Source organism: Staurois parvus, unplaced genomic scaffold, assembly GCF_062004578.1.
Source record: "Staurois parvus isolate SC_StPar_1 unplaced genomic scaffold, SC_StPar_1.0 ptg000137l, whole genome shotgun sequence".
Taxonomy (NCBI): Eukaryota; Metazoa; Chordata; class Amphibia; order Anura; family Ranidae; genus Staurois; species Staurois parvus.
The window spans coordinates 4,586,850-4,607,678 of NW_028317933.1; the positions used below are offsets into that span (position 1 = coordinate 4,586,850).

The following is a 20,829-nucleotide window of genomic DNA, read 5'->3' on the forward strand; positions in this document are numbered from 1 at the left end:
TTATAAAAAAAAAAAAAAGGAAGAAGAGCAAGTATATCTACCGTACTAACCAATCTACCTTTTAATTACAGTATTTTCAAATACAGGATGGGTGATGTAATATAGTATGAAAGAATATCCAGCCTAATGTATGACGTTTTCTGTTGTACCTGTTTGATGCGATTCACTACTACCCAAATAGCCCTAAATTACTGCAAATAATTCACCTTACTATATTTGCTTTTAGTTCTTTTCTGTTTTTTTATCCATTAAACCCTTTGCTTATCTGAACTAATTAATAACCTTTATTCTTTATAAATATAAAGTCTATACATCAAAATTACTTTTCAGAAAAAAAAAAATCATGCCTTGCTCCAATGCTCATGTAGTCTCTGTCAAGAAAGGCCAGTTAGAGGCAGTGCTTAAAAAATGCCTTGGTATGTATGAAATGGCCATGTGCCAGAGAGCACTTGGAGCACATACTGACAATACTAAAATTGGTGAACACCAATATTTATGGAAAGTAACAACAGGTTTATGACCCCATTGATATCCAGTGATTGTTCAACAAAATTAAATTCTATATCTGTGTGTACCATAAAGACTAATTATTCTTACACAGGTGTGTTCATAGAGGGCTATTGCTTCAATATGGCTGCCTTTCAATACCATATTGCACCAGCAGGGGGAGTGGGAAATACAAAAAAAGTGCTGGTTCCATCCAAGAACATCTTCCAGTTTTGGGTAGAATCCCCCTTCAAAGTGATGTGATCCAAAGATGAACTATTTTATCAGTTTATTCTTCCCTAGTGTCACCTTATTTTCTTGGTGGTTGTAAATTCCAATCTGATTTGTGTGCACTGTTTTATTTTTTCAGGTCTGCCCATCAGCACCTATGCTAAATATTGTTATCGGAAACTGCAAAAAGTTGCAATTACTGGAGGAAAGAAGGTAAGAATATTTATGGAATGGTGTATATATATATATATGTGTGTGTGTGTGTGTGTGTGTGTGTGTGTGTGTGTGTGTGTGTGTGTATACACAGAGATAGGGAGAGAGGGGGAGGGAGGGGGAGGGAGGGAGAGAGGGAGAGAAGGGGAGGGAGGGAGGGAGAGAGAGAGGAGGAGGAGGAAGGGAGGGAGAGAGGAGGAAGGGAGGGAGAGAGGAGGAAGGGAGGGAGAGAGGAGGAGGAGAAGGAGGAGAGGGAGAAGAGGGGAGGGAGAGGGCGGAAGGGGGGGGGAGCGGGGAGGGGGGGAGTGGAAGGGGGGGAGTGGAAGGGGGGGAAGGGGAGAGGGAGGGGGATGGAGTGCAAGGGGAGGAGCGGAAGGGGAGGAGAGGGGGAGAGGGATGGAGTGGAAGGGAGGGCGCGGAAGGGAGGGCTAGGGGGAGGGCGCGGAAGGGAGGGCTAGGGGGAGGGCGCGGAAGGGAGGGATAGGGGGAAGGAGTGGGAGGGATGGAGAGGGGAAGAGGGAGGGATGGAGAGAGAGACTATAAATAATGTTCAAGTGCCTGACGCGTCTAGCATTGATGTGCAGTGACTTTTTTTTCTGCCTCTGAAGGCCTCTAAATGCATGTGTGCATATGTGGAGGGGCTTTTAGAAGTAGAAAAAAATGCCAGACGCCCCTAACAGTGTTAAAAACATCCAGTGTGCAGGAAGCCTAAGGCTCCATTCATGCTGGTGCGACTTTTCTGCAATTTTACACTCTCTGGCACTCAAGTCCCAAGAAAGTTCCATCAAAGTATTGCAGGAACCTTTTTAAAGTCAATTAGATTGGAAAGGATCCCATCGAAATCAATGGCCTACGACTCGTCATGTGACTTTCTGTCCAAAGGAGCATTAGTCTACAAAATAACTGCAATGTAAAGAGCCTATGGGATGAAAATATGCCTTGATGGCTAATAAAGAACAGATATGACTAACAGAAGGGCCCTTTTAAAACCAAACCTAAGCTTTGCCAATGAGGGTCAGAGCAACAAGTCCCCCGTCCCCCCCAGCTTATTTCTGGAACAGGTATGCAGACCAACAATGTCATGGAAAGGTTGTATATGTGATCTGGGTCACTGACCCAAGAATTGAAGGCAGGAGCCCTCATGACAGCCAGGCAACTAAGCATTTTCAGAAGGAAAGGGCCACACTGGCAGCCTCCCTGTTCTCAAGTTTCCTGATGTCTTGCATTGTTTGTTGCGCATGAAACAGGATGGGATTAAGAAGAAACACTCGGCATACATTGTAATGTGATTGTGTACTCAGGGACGTGGAATTTAGGTTAGTCCTTTAGAAAGTGGCAGAGTTTACTGAGCAGTGTACACATCAGATTTCTGAGTAAATATGGTGACGGTGACATTTATTTTCTCTGTAGAAACTCCATTCTGGCTGAGAGGTTTCCTGAATGTGAGCATTCCTCAAGCCGGCTATACTCTAGTAGAATGTAGTTTGAATTTTGCCATTTTAAGGACGTTTGTTCGATTTTCTAATCATGAGTGGGGTCCAATGGTTGTTCGTTTTCAACCGCAGTGTAGAGCAAACTCGAAGGAGCAGGATGGAAAATGTTTCCTGAATAAACACATTTCTGACAGTGATATAAATTTGTTCCAAAATCAAATGTTAAAAGCAGACTTTGAAGTACTTTCAAGCGACATTCAATGAATGTACTGAGATTTTTTAAAAGGAATGTTCATATGAAAATCTACTAATGTATGACCGGCTTTAGCGGCTTTATAATATCTGTGTGCCAGCTGCTTCATCCTAATCAAAGTTTGGAGTTTAGAATCTCAAATGATCTATTTCTCCTCACAAAGGCATCAGATTTTAGAAGTCGAAATTCGTTTTTTTTTTGTCCAAAAATCGGATCTAAGAATAATCGGCCGATTTTCGCTCTGTTAGTGGGTCAATGGCACCAGTCGATTTTCATGGTTCCTCCCCTTTTTGGTGATCACGCATGTTTTGAAAATTATGGAAAAACGACCCATTTTCAACTCGATGGTCAAATCGTACGATCGTTTTTCCGAAAAGAATATGCGCATGAGCCTTGACCTGGAAGGAACAGAAGTTTCACCTGTTCTATGGGGTGAACTTTATGACTTGGTCAGACGATTTTCAAAATCATTGATGGCACCATCGGATTACCGAGTGAATGACTTTTTTGATTTTTGGACGAAAAATCATTCGTAATTCAAACCATGTATGGCCTGCATAAGGGACATCTAATCATTAAACATGCAGTGCTCAGAAATCCACCAAAGACACAAAGTCCAGTGAAAATAAAATCCGTCAGGATCACTTCCTCGATGCAACCCTCTTCAGATCTGGCATGTCTGATGTTCATGTGTCAGTACCATGTTCAAGAAGCCATAAAGTGAAAATCTGCTAATGGGGACACTAGTGCTGGTGACAACCAGGGATTTCCTCGCTTCTTGTTTTGGTTTCCTAATGACAGGCAGCAGATTTTTAAAAAATTTATAACATTCATGTTATATCATGATTAGAGATGAGCGAATTTTTCAAAAATTCGATTCGGCTGATTCGGCGAATTCCAGGAAGAAATTAGATTCGATGCGAATTCATTCGCTACGAAGTTAACTTATAAAAAGGGTTTCTAGGCTTCAGAGAGCCTTTAAATTAGTGCAGAACACTGTACCTTTAGTTTAAATGCCCTTGGAGAAGGAGAAGGAGAAGGATGAGAAGAAGGAGAAGGAGAAGGATGAGAAGAAGGAGAAGGAGAAGGAGAAGGAGAAGGAGAAGGATGAGAAGAAGGAGAAGGATGAGAAGAAGGAGAAGGATGAGAAGAAGGAGAAGGATGAGAAGAAGGAGAAGGATGAGAAGAAGGAGAAGGATGAGAAGAAGGAGAAGGATGAGAAGAAGGAGAAGGATGAGAAGAAGGAGAAGGATGAGAAGAAGGAGAAGGATGAGAAGAAGGAGAAGGATGAGAAGAAGGAGAAGGATGAGAAGAAGGAGAAGGATGAGAAGAAGGAGAAGGATGAGAAGAAGGAGAAGGATGAGAAGGAGAAGGATGAGAAGAAGGAGAAGGAGAAGGATGAGAAGGAGAAGGATGAGAAGGACAGTTCTGTGACAGTTTCTGTCTATTTCTGACAGTTCTGTGACATTCACTCCATACAGCGGTTTCAACCGCTGTATTGAGGGAATGTCCCAGAACTGTCAGAAATAGTCTATTTCTGACAGTTCTGGGACATTCACTCCATACAGCGGTTGAAACATTGTATCTATTTGTTTCCATAAATGACATTCTGCAGATACACTTAGAGGAGCTCTGCAGATACACTTTTTGCCGGCTTGGAATTATTCTTATTTTCATCCTACTTCTTCTCTCTCTTCTTCATCCTCATCCTCATCCTCTTCTTCTTCTGAGGATGAGGATGAAGAAGAAGAAGAAGAAGTAGGATGAAAATAAGATTAATTCCAAGCCGGCAAAAAGTGTATGTGCAGAGTTCCTCTATTCTGCAGATACACTTAGAGGAGCTCTGCATCTGCAGAATAGAGGAACTCTGCACATACACTTTTTGCCGGCTTGGAATTATTCTTATTTTCATCCTACTTCTTCTTCTTCTTCTTCTTCATCCTCATCCTCTTCTTCTTCTTCTGAGGATGAGGATGAAGAAGTAGAAGAAGAAGAAGTAGGATGAAAATAAGAATTCCAAACAGGCAAAAAGTGTATGTGCAGAGTTCCTCTATTTCTGACAGTTCTCTGACAGCTTCTTCACATGTACAGCGGTTGAAACATCTGTATCCTAAATGGAAACTAATAGATACAATGTTTCAACCGCTGTACATGTGTTCCTTCTGTCAGAGAACTGTCAGAAATAGCGGAGCTCTCTGCAGGGACACTTTTGCCGATCGGGAAAAATCCGATTCGCGCACCCGAAGTAGGCAAATATTCGGATTCGACGCGAATCGAATTTTTCCTGAAATTCGTATCGAATTCCGGTTCGCCTGGTTCGATTCGCTCATCTCTAATCATGATTAAAGGAAAGCTATGCTTTTTTTTTTTTTTTTTTTTTTTAACAAGCCCCTCTTAATTCCATCCGGATTTTACTGATTTGTTGAGGTTGCACTGCTCATCACTAACCCTGCAGGGAGGGGAGGATGGATCTCTGTTTCCTGGCTTCACCTCCGATGGGCTCTGCTCCCTGGACAAGTTGTGGTTTTGTTATATGATTTATTTTGCTTGGGGTTTCATTGTGGATTTTAACATCCCCATATAAAGGCATGTCATTAAGTCTCAGCTGGGGTACAGTTCGGAGAGACGCGTCTCCTGCCAAGACCTGAGCGTGCTGCTGTCACCAGCTGAGTACGGGGAAATTCTCAGGATCCCAATGATGATCTCAATGTGCTACACTTCTACACATAAGTCATTCAGCGGGCGTCTGACTCCCATGTGTTAAAATTTGTCCCTGTAAAGTTTTGTTCCTTGTTTTCATTAGTGAGCAAGTGAGGGGAAGAAGAGGAAGTTTTTGGCAGAAGAGGCTAAGAGGGATATTTTTATATAAAAAAAAAAATTGCATTGCTGTTTATCAAAACTGTACACCCAGTTTTGATAAACGGCAATGCAATTTTTTTTTCTGGGCAAATGGGTCAAAAGTGATTGTTCTTAGGCTATGTTCTCAGCAGTCCGAATGGATAAATGTGGAAAATACCACATTATGGCCACTAGGTGGCATTTGCTATCATAGTATGTATGCCCACTCCTCAGCTCCATCTAGTGGCCATAATGTGGTATTTTCTCCATTCCCACATTCAAATTGCAGATGATGTAGCTTGAGAACCTTCAATTTTCCCACAGAACAAATTAAAATGCAGTTTCAATGGATGAACAGCTATGCCATTTTTTTATATAAATACATCCTTTAAAGCCTCTTCAGTCAAAAACCTCTACCTCTTAACAATATTTAATAATTTGGGTTCCAAAGTATATCCAAAGCCAGAACGTTTTTTTTTTTTTTGTTTTTTTAGATGGAGTAGGGATTGGTAAAACCTTTTCAGTTTTTTTTCTTTTTCCCTGTCCTTGTTCCAATTCTATTCACTTTTTTTTTCTTACAGCCCCATCAAGGGGAGACAACAGGAAATAAGAAAAAAATCCCTTCTTAGACAGTTGTCATCAGAATAGGTGTCCCAATTAGAAATTTTTCCGTCATTCCCTGTTCCAGTGTCTGCTGTAAATGTTTGTATTTCCCATTTCTGTCTCAGGGATAGTGGCATCAGGACAAATAGAGAGGGAGAATCTCTTACAGACCCCAGTAAAAACTTGACAGGGGCCCTTAACCTTCCAGATTCCCATCTAAAACAAAAAAAGTTTTGATTTTATATACGTAAATATTGGCAATCTGCACTGTAACTAAAGACAGTACAGCACAGGGGCGGACTGACAACTCATGGGCCCCCAGGCAATAGGAAATCATGAGGCCCCTGTGTCCTCACCCACACTCAAACCACATCCAAAAAAGCCTATGAAAGGTACCAGGGGCATCTCATGGGGCCCCCTACTGACCCCGGGCCCTCGGGCAGTGCCAGAGTGCCTAAATGGTCAGTCTGCCCCTGGTACAGCAAATGCTCAAGATAACTATTCTGTCTCTTTAATGCCAGGAGCTATAAATAATCATTTCTGTGCTCAAGTGCACTCGTGTAATCATTGGAGATGACAAACTGTTGGAAGCAAGCAAAGCCCCTACATTACAGATAGTATAGGAAGTGTCAGTTTGTGTTTGACTAGCTTCCTGAACTGTACCTTTCACATATGAAGCCATAGAGGGATTCCTTGTGCTATATAAGTGAATACTATTATTGTAATTCTTGTATAATGGAAACTGCAACAATCCAGTGACTGATCAGGAATCCTCTGCCATAAATGCACTTGACTATTACATTTCATTTGATTGGCTGATATGGTTGCTTGCATGCTGCTCTTTCCTACATTTTGTTATTATACAAAATTTATATGGCTCCAGCACGATTATTAAATATATTAGAGGGGCCAGCAATACTTCTCCTTCATGTTGATGGCTTTAATTAAAAAGGCTTGAGGACCACTGGTCTAAGCCATGCTGGTTCTGAGTTGGTGTACAGTATTTAAACAAGTTGACAATTCTATTTTCTGAAAATGACGCTTCGTTATTAGCTTTATTTTTACATATCCACAGTCTGATCCAGGACACAATCGAAGGACTATTCTGTTATCTTAGAACTGATTTATATTGTAAGAATGTTCTGCCCTGCTAGTCATGCTGTACATTGTACACAGTCTATATGCTAGGAAGCCAGCTGATGGGTTTTAAAGCCACACCCCAGGCAGGTATACACCATTTATCCAGCCATGTCTTCATTTAAAAAATTTGATATGTGTGTGTATGTATCATATATTTTTTTTTACCTGGAAATAATTTGTCAGATCTCTTTTAAAGTATTACTAAAATCTCATTCTAACATTTAGTTGCGCTCCATCAACTTGGCATGACCATTTCTTCCTTTCTTTCCTTCCTTTCCTTCCTTCCTTTCCTTCCTTCCTTCCTTCCTTTCCTTCCTTCCTTCCTTTCCTTCCTTTCCTTCCTTCCTTCCTTTCTTTCCTTCCTTTCTTTCCTTCCTTTCTTTCCTTCCCTTCCTTTCTTTCTTTCCTTCCTTTCTTTCTTTCTTTCCTTTCTTTCTTTCTTTCTTTCTTTCTTTCCTTCTTTCTTTCTTTCTTTCCTTCCTTCCTTCCTTCCTTTCTTTCTTTCCTTCCTTTCCTTCCTTCCTTTCTTTCTTTCCTTCCTTTCTTTCTTTCCTTTCTTTCTTTCTTTCCTTCCTTTCTTTCCTTCCTTTCTTTCTTTCCTTTCTTTCTTTCCTTTTTCCTTTCCTTTTTCCTTTCCTTTTTCCTTTCCTTTTTCCTTTCCTTTTTCCTTTCCTTTTTCCTTTCCTTTTTCTTTTCCCTTTTCCCTTTTCCCTTTCCTTTCCTGCAGCGCTTTACCCACATATATTGTACATTCACATCAGTCCCTAACCCTCATACATACGCATACTAGGGACAATTTAGACAGGAGCCAATTAACCTACCAGCATGTCTTTGGAGTGTGGGAGGAAACCCACGTAGTCACAGGGAGAACATGCAAACTCCAGGCAGGTGGTGCCGTGGCTGGTATTCGAACCTTTAAGGCGTCTTGTCTTTATAAAATTGCTGTACCAAGGCATTCACACAGTTGTCATGAATAACCACTGTAATATGTCTAATATGTTTTTTTCCTATTGTCATTTGTGTCATCTAGTGGCCATAATTCCATATTAATCCGATTTTTCAGGAAAATACAGTATTATGGCCACCTGATGGAGCAGATGATCATTGGAAATATATTGGACACATAATGGAATCCTTGAGGCATTCGAACAATTTTTTTTGTTATGACCCCTAAGTGTCTTTTAGTTTCTAGCTCTGTAACCAACTCTTCTGTGAACTGTGAGTTGTGTGGGTCTTGCTTTTGCTGGTTTCTCCCCTAGCTAGTTGGGACAGTGGAGGCCAGCAGAAACATGGATTTCCTCACAGTATGGGAACCACCCTCCAGGGAGTTGCAGAACCTAAGACAGATTCACAGCTGAGGGTGGACATGTTGGCGCACTGTGTGTCAGCATGTTGTATTGTCTACAATGGAAGCGCCAAGCTCAGGGTGACAACACGGTTTCTGCACCCAGCTCAGTAAAGACAGGGTTGCCATCCCAGGACAAGGGCAGGGCAACCCTTTCCAATAAAATGCAAGCTTTCCAGGACATAACAATGCACACCGATCAAGCAGTGATTGTTTTTTGATAGTTCGGTTTAGATACATGATCATTTCCTTTAATCCCCCGCATGGCAGGACTTGCACTAGAAGAGGAAGGGACAACACTTTCAGTCAGAGCCCTACTACTTCACACAGTTCTGTCAGCCTAACAGTAAATATGCTCAAGACCTAGCAGAAGAATGACCTCATCAGCTTACTGCTGCTCTTTCTATTGTCCAAACAGCAGACTAGGATGGATCCTGGACCAAGTTGTGTTGCTTAACCACAACCTAGTCTGCAAGATCATTGACCTGGCTGTGCTCTTTGGCAGGGGTAGCTGGATCACAAAAACTGGTTGAACACCAATACAAATCTTATACAATTTACATACATGTAAAAATCTGCTTTTGTATTTAGCGATGTGTCCCTGAATTCAGACTAAAATTATCTTTGCTGTTTTTGCAGGGTTTGAGGAAACCAACATTAGAGGAGGTAGAGCAAGCCCGAGATGCCATCTTGACACCCTCACTGTTCGGGAGTTCCTTGGAGGAGATTATGGAGAGACAGAAGTCGGTGTATCCTGAACGCCGTCTGCCCTGGGTACAGACACAGCTCTCGCAGCAAGTGCTGACTCTGGGTGGGGAGAGGACGGAAGGAATATTTAGGTGGGTGTTTTAATTTTCGGTGTTTTTTCAGTGCAGTGTTGTTTAACCTCTGAGTATTCCCAAGTGTAGCTCGGGGTAAAGTTTCAGTACCACAAGCAGTAACCCCGAGCTACACTCGGGCTTACCATAAAACGCTGTTCCGGGATCTGTTCTTCACTTACCTTGTCCTGCGCTCCCGTGATGTCCCTCCTGCAGTGTCCCCGGCAATGTCCTCTCCGGCCGATGCCGGCATCTGTCATCTGTGTTCCGCTCCCTGCGACGTCAGGACGTACGGGGGACGGAACTGGTGGGAAATTTAAAAATGTGAAAAAGTGACATTCACTAAATACACTAAAATCACATAGTAAAACATTACTGTATCAAACCATTTCACATACATTTTGTCCCGAGTGCTTTGTCATGTGCCCTGCCTGCATTTTTACTGTTCTTTCTACCTGGAAACTGAGAAACGTCCATGGCGTCCAAAAAGCGTCCCTTTAGGTCAAAAGCGGTTTTAGACCAGCTAGAGAACAGCAATAGTAAATCAGAACCACTTGCAGAATTGAGTGATAATGATTCGTGGGGAAATTCGCCATCAGATACTGAAAACGATTTTGCGACTTTGCTCAGTGATGTGCGAACTTGGCGCTATATTTCAAATTTCAGTGTTTTTGGTTTGATTACATTATTGAATTAAATTTATTATTATTATATTAATTTTTATGATTATTGATTAAATTATAATTTATGATTTCGGGTTTCAAATTTTAACATACCCGGGATGTTTACTAGACTTGTTCGGACAGATTTCAGTGAGTTATTCCTAAAAATTACAGGCCTACAATAAAAAGACATATTTCCATGCAAAAAAATGTACCGCTTTGAGCACAGAAATACTGACATAATCAGACCGCTAGGGAGGCCACAGAAATATTCCAGGCATGGAATTTTTTACAGTTACATTGGTCCAGCTTGAGCTATACATATTGTGAAGTGAAGCAAAAAGAGCGCACCAACCTTGCGCATTACCTCAGTAATTCTGTGATTTTATTAAATAAAATATATATAATCACAAACAAGGATGTAAACAAGCATTACAGATCCTCAAAGGTACTAAGGAGTGTAGAGCCAGTGTGAGTCACGTCACGAGGGTAGACTCTCAAAGTGAGGCTGACCCCCCAGAGTTCATTGTCAACGTACCACAAAATGCTGAGGACAGTAATGATAGATTGTGATTTACTTATTCTGTGTTTTATTTTTCAGAGTACCTGGAGATATTGATGAGGTGAATGCGCTGAAATTGCAGGTGGAACAGTGGAGGATACCAGACTGTCTCTCGGACCCCACCATTCCCGGTACGTATAAGTGATAACCAGGGGTGGACTGACCATTTGGAAACTCGGGCGCTGCCAGAGGGCCCGGGGTCAGTAGGGGGCCCCATGAGATGCCCCTGGTACCTTTTTCATAGGCTTTTTTGAGTTTGGGCAAGGACACGGGCCCCATAATCCCCTATTGCCCGGGGGCCCCATGAGTTGTCAGTCCTCCCCTGGTGATAACCATGTAATTTCCAGAGTAAACGTGAACATCATAGAGAGAATACAAAAGACACGTGCAGAAATGAGTATAAGCCATGTTTGTAGTGTATACGTATATACAAGACTGCATGCCATGAAAGTCATTTGGATGGAAGGTCTAACCCTTTGCTGTTCTGTAGCAGAGCCACTTTATTAGGTCCACCTGTACAATTGCTTGGTAACACAAATTGCTAATCAGCCAATCACATGGCAGCAACTCAATGCATTTAAACATCTAGACGTGGCGAAGATGACTTGCTGAAATTCAAACTGAGCATCAGAATTGGGAAGAAAGGGGATTTAAGTGACTTTGAATGTTGCATGGTTGTTGGTGCCAGACAGGCTGGTCTGAGTATTTCAAAAACTGCTGATCTACTGGGGTTTTTACGCTCAACCATCTCTAGGGTCTAGAGAGAATGGTCCAAAAAAGAGAAAATAATCCAGTGAGCCGCAGTTGTGTGAAAGAAAATGCTTTGAGGTCAGAGGTGAATGGGCAGACTGGTTCAAAATGATAGGCAACAGTAGGGTCAGAATTTGGTGTAAACAACATGGATCCTTCCTGCCATGTATCAGTGGTTCAGGCTGGTGGTGGTGGTGTAATGGTGTGGGGGAGATTTTCTTGGTACTAGCAAGGTGTATCTAAAAACAAATGTGGTGTGTGTGTGTGTGTATATATATATATATATATGTATATATGTGTGTATATATATATATGTATATATGTGTGTATATATATATATGTGTATATATATATATATATATATATATATATATATATATATATATATATATATATATATATATATATATATATTATACACACCTTTTATATTTTATAGTCTAATTTTTTTTTTTTCCCTTTTCACACTAGCAGTCCAATTTGGGTCCACCTGTCTGCTCACAGATGGACCTGATCAGACCCTACATTCTCCTCTGTGGAGTTGTGGATGTAGCTACATCCATTCTGATTCTTCTAAAAACAAATGGAAGGGGGTCTGTTCCTCTCGGTCTGGGAGGATTGTAAGGCAGTTGGGTGGAAATGGACAGCCGTTTACATCCAATCACCTATAGAGGAGATCAGGCTGTGTCCATGTTCCTTCTGCATAAGCAGAGTGGACACGGACCTGTCATCTGCCCGGTCAGCTCATTGGGGATCAGCGGATAGATCCCCCTCTGAGCAAGCGGAGCCTTACTGCTGCTGCTTTGTGTTGATGGCACAATATACTGTTTATGGTTTTATTACTTTCAGTGATGCAGATGCATTCCCTTTCTGATTATTTAATGCTCCACGCTATCTAAATTGATGTCCTGTAGACACTTTGCTCTTGTTGCTTTCTATTTATGTACATAATGAATTGATTTTCCTGTAGAAGATGCAGCTCTATAAGCCTGCATGCGTTCTATATGTGCATAGCCATCTCATCGCTTGCCGTTCCAATTTCTGCATCTCTTAGCAGAAGGAATGTACAGCTGATGGGATGGTAATAGGGGCCAGGTTGGAGAAAGTTGGCTCTTCTTTGATGATACACGTGTTGAAGCTAGCTGTTATCAAGTACAGTCTTTTGGGAAACCTAGGCTGGTGATGACAAGTAGCAATGCTGGGCATGCATCAGGACATGTGAACGTGCCGTACCTTAGGAGTCTGTGCCATAATGGTCAGTGAGTGTGCCTTGTACTGCCATGGTTACAGTCATCCATACAGAAATCCCATATCGAAGGAAAATATATTTGAAATATATTTTATAAATATTAATCCCAAATATATTGCCATATATTTGAAATGCTACAATTTTGGCTATATTCAATATATTTACAAATGTATTATATATATATATATATATATATATATATATATATATATATATATATATATATATATATATATATATATATATATATATATATATACACACACACACTGCCAAATATACTGTGTGCTTTTTAAAAATACAAATCTACATTTCTGGAGTGCATTTACAAATATATATAAAAATGTTAAAATGACTTTTTTATATATTAAAAAAAACTGAAGAAATTTATTTTGTTTAAATAAATATATATTTTTAAAATATATTCACTTTTTTTGTAACATATAAAAAAAGTCATTTTAACATATATTTTTACATATTTGTAAATGCATTCCAAAAATATAGATATCTGTAAAGACGTACAGTATATTTGAAATATATTTTGTAATAACGCATGTCAACCTGCAGTGTATGTTATATATATATGCAGGGGCGGACTGACAACTTGTGTGTGTGTGTGTGTGTGTGTGTGTGTGTGTGTGTGTGAGATGCAGGGTCCGGGGAGGCTGGGTAGAGTGAAAATGCAGGGTCCGGGGAGGCTGGGTAGAGTGAAAATGCAGGGTCCGGGGAGGCTGGGTAGAGTGAAAATGCAGGGTCCGGGGAGGCTGGGTAGAGTGAAAATGCAGGGTCCGGGGAGGCCGGGTAGAGTGAAAATGCAGGGTCCGGGGAGGCCGGGTAGAGTGAAAATGCAGGGTCCGGGGAGGCCGGGTAGAGTGAAAATGCAGGGTCCGGGGAGGCCGGGTAGAGGGAAAATGCAGGGTCCGGGGAGGCCGGGTAGAGGGAAAATGCAGGGTCCGGGGAGGCCGGGTAGAGGGAAAATGCAGGGTCCGGGGAGGCCGGGTAGAGGGAAAATGCAGGGTCCGGGGTTTAGTAACACTTTAGGCATACTGGACGTCTCCTTCAATATTTCTGGCTGCTGCATTTTACAAATGTTTTCCAGGCACGGTATTGACCAGGGGCGGACTGACCATTTGGAAACTCGGGCACTGCCGAGGGCCCAGGGTCAGTAGGGGGCCCCATGAGATTTTAGGCTTTTTTGAGTTTGGGCAAGGACACAGGGGCCCCATGATCCTGTATTGCCCGGGGGCCCCATGAGTTGCCAGTCTGCCCCGGTATTGACTTATATTTTTCATTTCTTCCAGCCTCCCTGCTGAAGCTATGGTATCGGGAGTTGGAGGAGCCCCTTATCCCCCAGCAGTTCTACAAACAATGCATCACCAACTATGAGAACCCTGATGCGGCGGTGTCTGTCGTTAAACAGCTTCCAGAACTGAACCGGCTGGTGTTGTGTTATCTCATCCACTTCCTCCAGGTGTGTAGTCCTCCAGTGCAGTAGAATGGGTTATTTTCATATGTGTTGAACTGCATATCCCTGAAAGTGTTCTTATACAGAAATGATGTGTTACTGACCATTGCCTCGTGCACACAGAACTTTTTTTTTTTAAACTCTCCTAGAAGCCAACAGCGTTTTTGGAGGAAAAAACACCTGATGCTTTTAAAAGTTTACAAGCGTTTAGGCGCATTTTCCACACATCAAGCGCTTGGGCACTAATTCATTTCATTGGCCATAATAAATAATTTATTATGGCCATTGAAATAATTGAACACTCAAGCACTAAACACGCCAAAATGCCGCTGCTCCAGGACGCTGATACCCCTAGCAGTGACATTAAAAACGCCCAATGTGCATAAGGTCTTAGACTTCGTAGACTAAGGCCCCTTTCAGACAGGGCGGACCCATCAGCAGATCTGCCTGCTCATTGGGGGATCTTTCTGCTGATCACTGCTGAGCAGATGGATGACAGGTCTGTGTGCGCTCTGCTATTGCAGAGCGGACACAGACACAGCGCGCTGACTTCTGTGGGCCAGATGGAAATGGATCGCTTGTCCGTTTCCACCTGACTGTCATCCGATCCAATCTGCCAGACAGAGAGGAACGGATCTCCATCCGTCTGTTTTTGGCATACAGCATCAGATTGGATGCTGGCGGGCATCAGCGGACACTTGTCTGCTGACACCCATTGGTCCAAAGAGGTCTATGGATGGTCCAATCGGGTCATCTGGAAAACTGTCAATTTTCCCGGCAGAGCCGATTGGGCCGTCAGTGTGACCATAACTGCCTGAGTGCTTCTCTGCCTTTCAGGAGAATCCTTGTATTTTTAATGTATACACGGCTTCCTCTGATTGGCTGAGGTGGAGAGATGGGCAGTTGACATCACGGTCATGTAATTACTAAAATCTTATATAAGCTTTAGAATGGTAATGTTGTTTTAAATGTGGCTTTTCAGTCTCTATAACAGGGTTTCACAAACAGGGTTCTGTGGAGTCGTAGGGTTCCTTCAGAGGTTGCTAGGGGCTTGTTAAGCAATGAGAAATTTCTGTCTCTTAGATAAGTTCCTACTGACACCATTGATCGTTTTAGTTATCTATAAGGGAGAATTCTTCCCACTGTCCACAAGTGTAAGGAGCATTCTTCCCACTGACCATCACACTAAAGTATCATGAGTTGTAGATATAATACTTTTTAGCAAGGGTTCCCTGAAATTGGAAAATGATTTCAAGGGTTCCTCTACGTTGAAACTGCTGAGAGAAGCTGCTCTATAAATTTGCAGCTTTTATTAAAATAATCCCTGGCAATCCTGTAATGAAAGTCCTTGTTGGCGTACGGGATCGGATCAAATTTCGGCAGGTGTCAGTGGACACCTACCAATCCATAGGGGTCTATGGATGATCCAATCTGGTCCATCTGAAAATCTGTCAGTTTTTCAAGTGGACCTGACCGGACCTTTGGTGTGGAAGGGGCATAAAGCTTATATAAAATCTTATATAAGCTTTAGAATGTTAATGTCATTTTAAATGTGGTTTTCAGTCTCTAAAACAGGGTTTCTCAACCAGGGTTCTGTGGAGCCCTAGGGTTCCTCCAGAGGTTGCTAGGGGTTCATTAAGCAATGAGAAATTTCTGCCTCTTAGATAAGTTTCCACTGACGCCATTGATCTTTTTTAGTTCTCTATAAGGGGGAATTCTTCCCAATGACCACAAGTGTAAGGAGCAGGAGCGGACTGACCATTTGGAAACATGAGATGCCCCTGGTACCTTTTTAATAGGCTTTTTTGAGTTTGGGCAAGGACACAGGGGCCCCATGATCCCCTATTGCCCGGGGACCTCATGAGTTGTCAGTCCGCCCCTGGTAAGGAGCATTCTTCCCACTGACCATCACACTAAAGTATCATGAGTTCTAGATATAATCCATTTTAGCAAGGGTTCCCTGAGATGTGAAAGTTATTTCAAGGGTTCCTCTGTGTTGAAAATGTTGAGAGGCTGCTCTATAAGCTTGAAGCTTTTATTAAAATAATCCTTGGCAATCCTGTAATGAAAGTCCTTGTTTAGGCATTTCCTGCTATAGGGTGACAACTCTCTCCTAATTCTGCTCCTGTATTGTCACCATGTCACATGCGTTCCTGGTGAACACTACAAGTGTCTATAGGGATGCACGTTGTGCAGGGATGGTCTGCTGCTGTTCCAATCAGAAAGCTGGTCCAGAGCAATGATGTGCAGCTATCACTGGAGAGAGTGCATGCAGACAGTCGACTAAAGCTGGCCATACATGGGTTGAATTTTCTTTCAAAAATATTTTCCAAGAATTGTCAGTGGGCCACAGCAATGGCCGATTTTCGAGCAATCATCGAATTTGAGTGATCGGGTACATTGGAAATTTTTTGAAAAACTAACAAATTTCTAATCAATGATTAGGAGATTAGGAGAATTGTGCGAGAAATATAATTGAAAAAGAGCTGTGACCTGGAAAGAAAAGAAAATTCTTGGCCATGGAAATTCTTTTCAGTAGCAACACAAGATGAAATGAAAGGCTGGGTTGGCTGAATTTCGAAATCAATGGAGGTATTATAAAACACATGAAATTTCCAATTTTTAAAAAAATTTGGAATTTGACCCATGTATGGTCTGCATAAAACAGGCTGCAGGAGAACAGCAGCAGTGAGATGCAAAAAAAAAATTAATTAAAAAAAAAAAAAAAGGAAACACTATTTTATATAGAAAATAAATTCAGTTTAATGCACAGCGCTTTTGAAAATGTAAAGGAAATTATTCCAAATATTTAAAAATGTCAGCAGTTAAAAGTACATGTTCTTACTGGTTCACGGATTCCAGCATCTTCCCGCAGCAGATTCTTCTCACCGCTGCAAGTCCACGGTGCCACCATATGGATTTAGGAGCTGGTTGAGATTTCCAGATGAATCACTGCTGGCTCCCCGCTGCACATGATCATGCAGGGCAGGGAAAGTGGTCCTACAGCCTCTTGGGGTATGTGACCTCTTCCAAGAGGCTGCGGGAGGAGAGGGGCAGGGAGGTTACTAACTATATCATCCTTACCTGGGAGAGGATGGAACAAGTGGGAGGGGGGAACTGACAAAAAAGGTATTCACTCCCTCCAAAAAGCCTGCAATGTGTGTTCACTTTTTTGAATGACATTGCACTTTAATGTTCTCCATTTAGGGTTTATATCTACAGTCATGGCCGAAATTGTTGGCACCCTTGATATTTTTCCTGAAAATCAAGTATTTCACACAAAAAAGGTATTGCATTAACACATGTTTTGCTATACACATGTTTATTCCCTTTGTATGTATTGGAACAAATATAAAACAGAGGCAGAAAAGCAAATATGACATAATGTCACACAAAACCCCAAAAATGGGCTGGACAAAAGTATTGGCACCCTTAACTTAATATTTGGTTGCACACCCTTTGGAAAACATAACTGAAATCAGTCGCTTCCTATAACCATCAATAAGCTTCTGACACCTCTCACCCGGAATTTTGGACCACTCTTCCTTTGCAAACAGCTCCAGGTCTCTCTTATTGGAAGGACACCTTTTCCCAACAGCAATTTTAAGATCTCTCCACAGGTGTTCAATGGGATTTAGATCTGGGCTCATTGCTGGCCACTTCAGAACTCTCCAGCGCTTCTTTGCCATCCATTTCTGAGTGCTTTTTGACGTATGTTTGGGGTCATTGTCCTGCTGGAAGACCCAGGATCTTGGACGCAAACCCAGCTTTCTGACACTGGGCCCTACAGTGCGACCCAAAATCCTTTGGTAATCCTCAGATTTCATGATGCCTTGCACACAGTCAAGGCACCCAGTGCCAGAGGCAGCAAAACAACCCCAAAACATCATTGAACCTCCACCATATTTTACCGTAGGTACTGTGTTTTGTTCTTTGTAGGCCTCATTCCGTTTTCGGTAAACAGTAGAATGATGTGCTTTACCGAAAAGCTCTATCTTGGTCTCATCTGTCCACAAGACGTTTTCCCAGAAGGCTTTTGGCTTACTCAAGTACATTTTGGCAAACTGTAGTCTTGCTTTTTTATGTCTCTGTGTCAGCAGTGGGGTCCTCCTGGGTCTCCTGCCATAGCGTTTCATTTCATTTAAATGTCGACGGATAGTTCGCGCTGACACTGATGCTCCCTGAGCCTGCAGGACAGCTTGAATGTCTTTGGAACATGTTTGGGGCTGCTTATCCACCATCCGGACTATTCTGCGTTGCAATCTTTCATCAATTTTCCTCATCCGTCCACGACCAGGGAGATTAGCTACAGTGCCATGGGTTGCAAACTTCTTGATAATGTTGCGCACTGTGGACAAAGGCAAATCTAGTTCTCTGGAGATGGACTTGTAACCTTGAGATTGTTGATATTTTGCCACAATTTTGGTTCTCAGGTCCTCAGACAGTTCTCGTCTCCTCTTTCTGTTGTCCATGCTTAGTGTGGCACAGACAGACACACAATGCAAAGGTTAAGTGAACGTCTCTCCTTTTTATCTGCTTTCAGGTGTGATTTCTATATTGCCCACACCTGTTACTTGCCCCAGGTGAGTTTACAGGAGCATCACATGCTTGTAACATTCTTATTTATCCGCAGTTGTGAAAGGGTGCCAATACTTTTGTCCAGCCCATTTTTGGAGGTTTGTGTGACATTATGTCGAATTTGCTTTCTTTCCTCCCTTTTTTTGTTTTGTCCCAATACACACAAAGGGAATAAACATGTGTATAGCAAAACATGTGTTAATGCAATACGTTTCGTGAGAAATACATGATTTCCTGGAGAAATATCAAGGGTGCCAACAATTTCGGCCATGACTGTACATTTAACTCTCAATTATACCTTCTTGGCTTGGACAGTAAATAATCGTTCTAAATTTTATATATCTTGCTCCCTAATGTGTATTCGGGCTTTTGAAGGATCCTTAGGGAAACGTTCACAGGGGGAGGAATTTATATTTTGAACGCTGAGCCCAGAATTCCATAGATACAGCTACATTCAGCTGACTTGCATAAAAGTAGCCTTCCTTGCTTTTTTTTTTAGCTTTTTTTTTTAGCTTTTTTTTTTAACTTTTTTGTTTAACTTTTTTGTTTAACTTTTTTTTTTAACTTTTTTTTTTAACTTTTTTTTTTAGCTTTTTTTTTTAACTTTTTTTTTTAACTTTTTTTTTTAACTTTTTTTTTTAACTTTTTTTTTTAACTTTTTTTTTTAACTTTTTTTTTTAACCTTTTTTTTTTACTTGTATATTAGATTTAAAATTCTTTTTAAGGGTGGAATTGCACTTTAATAGAGCTTGTTTTAAGGCACAAGCAGGAAAGACAGAGAGTGACACATGTAGACGGTTTACAAGGCTCCATAAAAAGGGTTTTCTTTCTCTTTTAATTGCTACATCCAAACAGGATCTAGAAGTGAAAGGGATATGTGTGTAAAAGAGGAACAGATTAGCTTTTTATTGGTGCAGCTTTTGGTGCTGGAAAATGTCCTAGTCTCTATCACATGGGGGTTGTTGCAGTAAGGTCGGGGGGAAAAAAAAAAACTGAGGGTCACTATCTAGACTTGTATACGGTGTCCCTAGTTTAACAAGCATGCATGTACACACCAGTACACCCACATTAGGCTAGTTCATTGGCCATTTGTGCATTGTTTTTTATGATTGCTGAGGGTTTTTACATGAGCTTTCAAAGTCTATTTAATGACAGATGTTTTTGCTTAGGTGTTACACCAACGCCAATAATTTTTATACCTTTACATCCTGCCAAAAATAATGCTTACACACCACTTGTCCTGGAAGTCAGGGGATGACATGTCTCTTTATGTCAAATGACCAGTGTTGTCCATTTAAATGGTACAAGTAGAAAGCCCTCAGGAGCAGTGCCAGATTGCCAAATAGGCCGAGTATGCACCGGCCCATGGGCCCCATACTGTCTGACGGCCCTGTGACAATGGATGAAAATTTGATTTAAAAAATATACACACGCACACTCTTAAATTTGTTCACAAAAGATAGAAAAAATTAATTGACTCCTATAAATGAAAACTGTACATTACATTAACACAATATTCTCTCTATAGAATAATGTACCCAATAACTTAAAGTACATAAAGCATAGACATCAGATTCACATTACAGTTTGTCTCTGAACAGCTCATCATCTTTCAGCTGTCAGTTTGTTAGATAATTTTGGTGCATTCTACATCCGTGTAATGTACAGTAGTGATGGCATCACCATCTAGAGGCCGACATGCACACTACCTAATTCAATGTTATCCCACTAGAGCACGCACACCAGAAACCTGCGATGGGGGCCTCAAGGTTTCAGCTGCCTAGGGGCCACAACAGTTTAATCCAGCACTGCTCAAGAGGCACCACTAGGTGTCTGCTTTTACCTAAATATATTTTAAAAATATTCTTCCCAAAGAATATATATATTATTGCCATAATAAATATATATATTGCCATAATAAATATATATATTGCCATAATTAATATATATATTGCCATAATTAATATATATATTGCCATAATTAATATATATATATATATATAAAACATCTATATGTATCATGTTGCAATGCATGTTTATTACAAAATATATGAAATATAAATAAATATATTCCGATTTTTTTTTTGCATTCTAAAAATGTAGATTTGTATTTTTGAAGACACACAGTATATTTGAAATGTATTTTTAAAAATATTTTTCATATATTTTGTAATAACGCATTTCAACATGCAGTATGTAAAAT

The 20,829-nt window shown here is 41.1% G+C and overlaps 1 protein-coding gene across 2 annotated transcripts in view; it reads left to right on the plus strand.

Moving 5' to 3' along the window:
• LOC149465764 (rho GTPase-activating protein 39-like) overlaps positions 1 to 20,829 on the plus strand; it is a 152,086-nt gene that overhangs the window by 120,527 nt on the left and 10,730 nt on the right. For both annotated transcript variants that reach the window (XM_089673279.1, XM_089673280.1), the window contains 4 exons: positions 857 to 930; positions 9,182 to 9,381; positions 10,624 to 10,715; positions 13,885 to 14,054. In XM_089673279.1, coding sequence (XP_089529405.1) covers positions 857 to 930; positions 9,182 to 9,381; positions 10,624 to 10,715; positions 13,885 to 14,054 — 536 coding nt within the window. The remainder of the gene's footprint in view (positions 1 to 856; positions 931 to 9,181; positions 9,382 to 10,623; positions 10,716 to 13,884; positions 14,055 to 20,829) is intronic.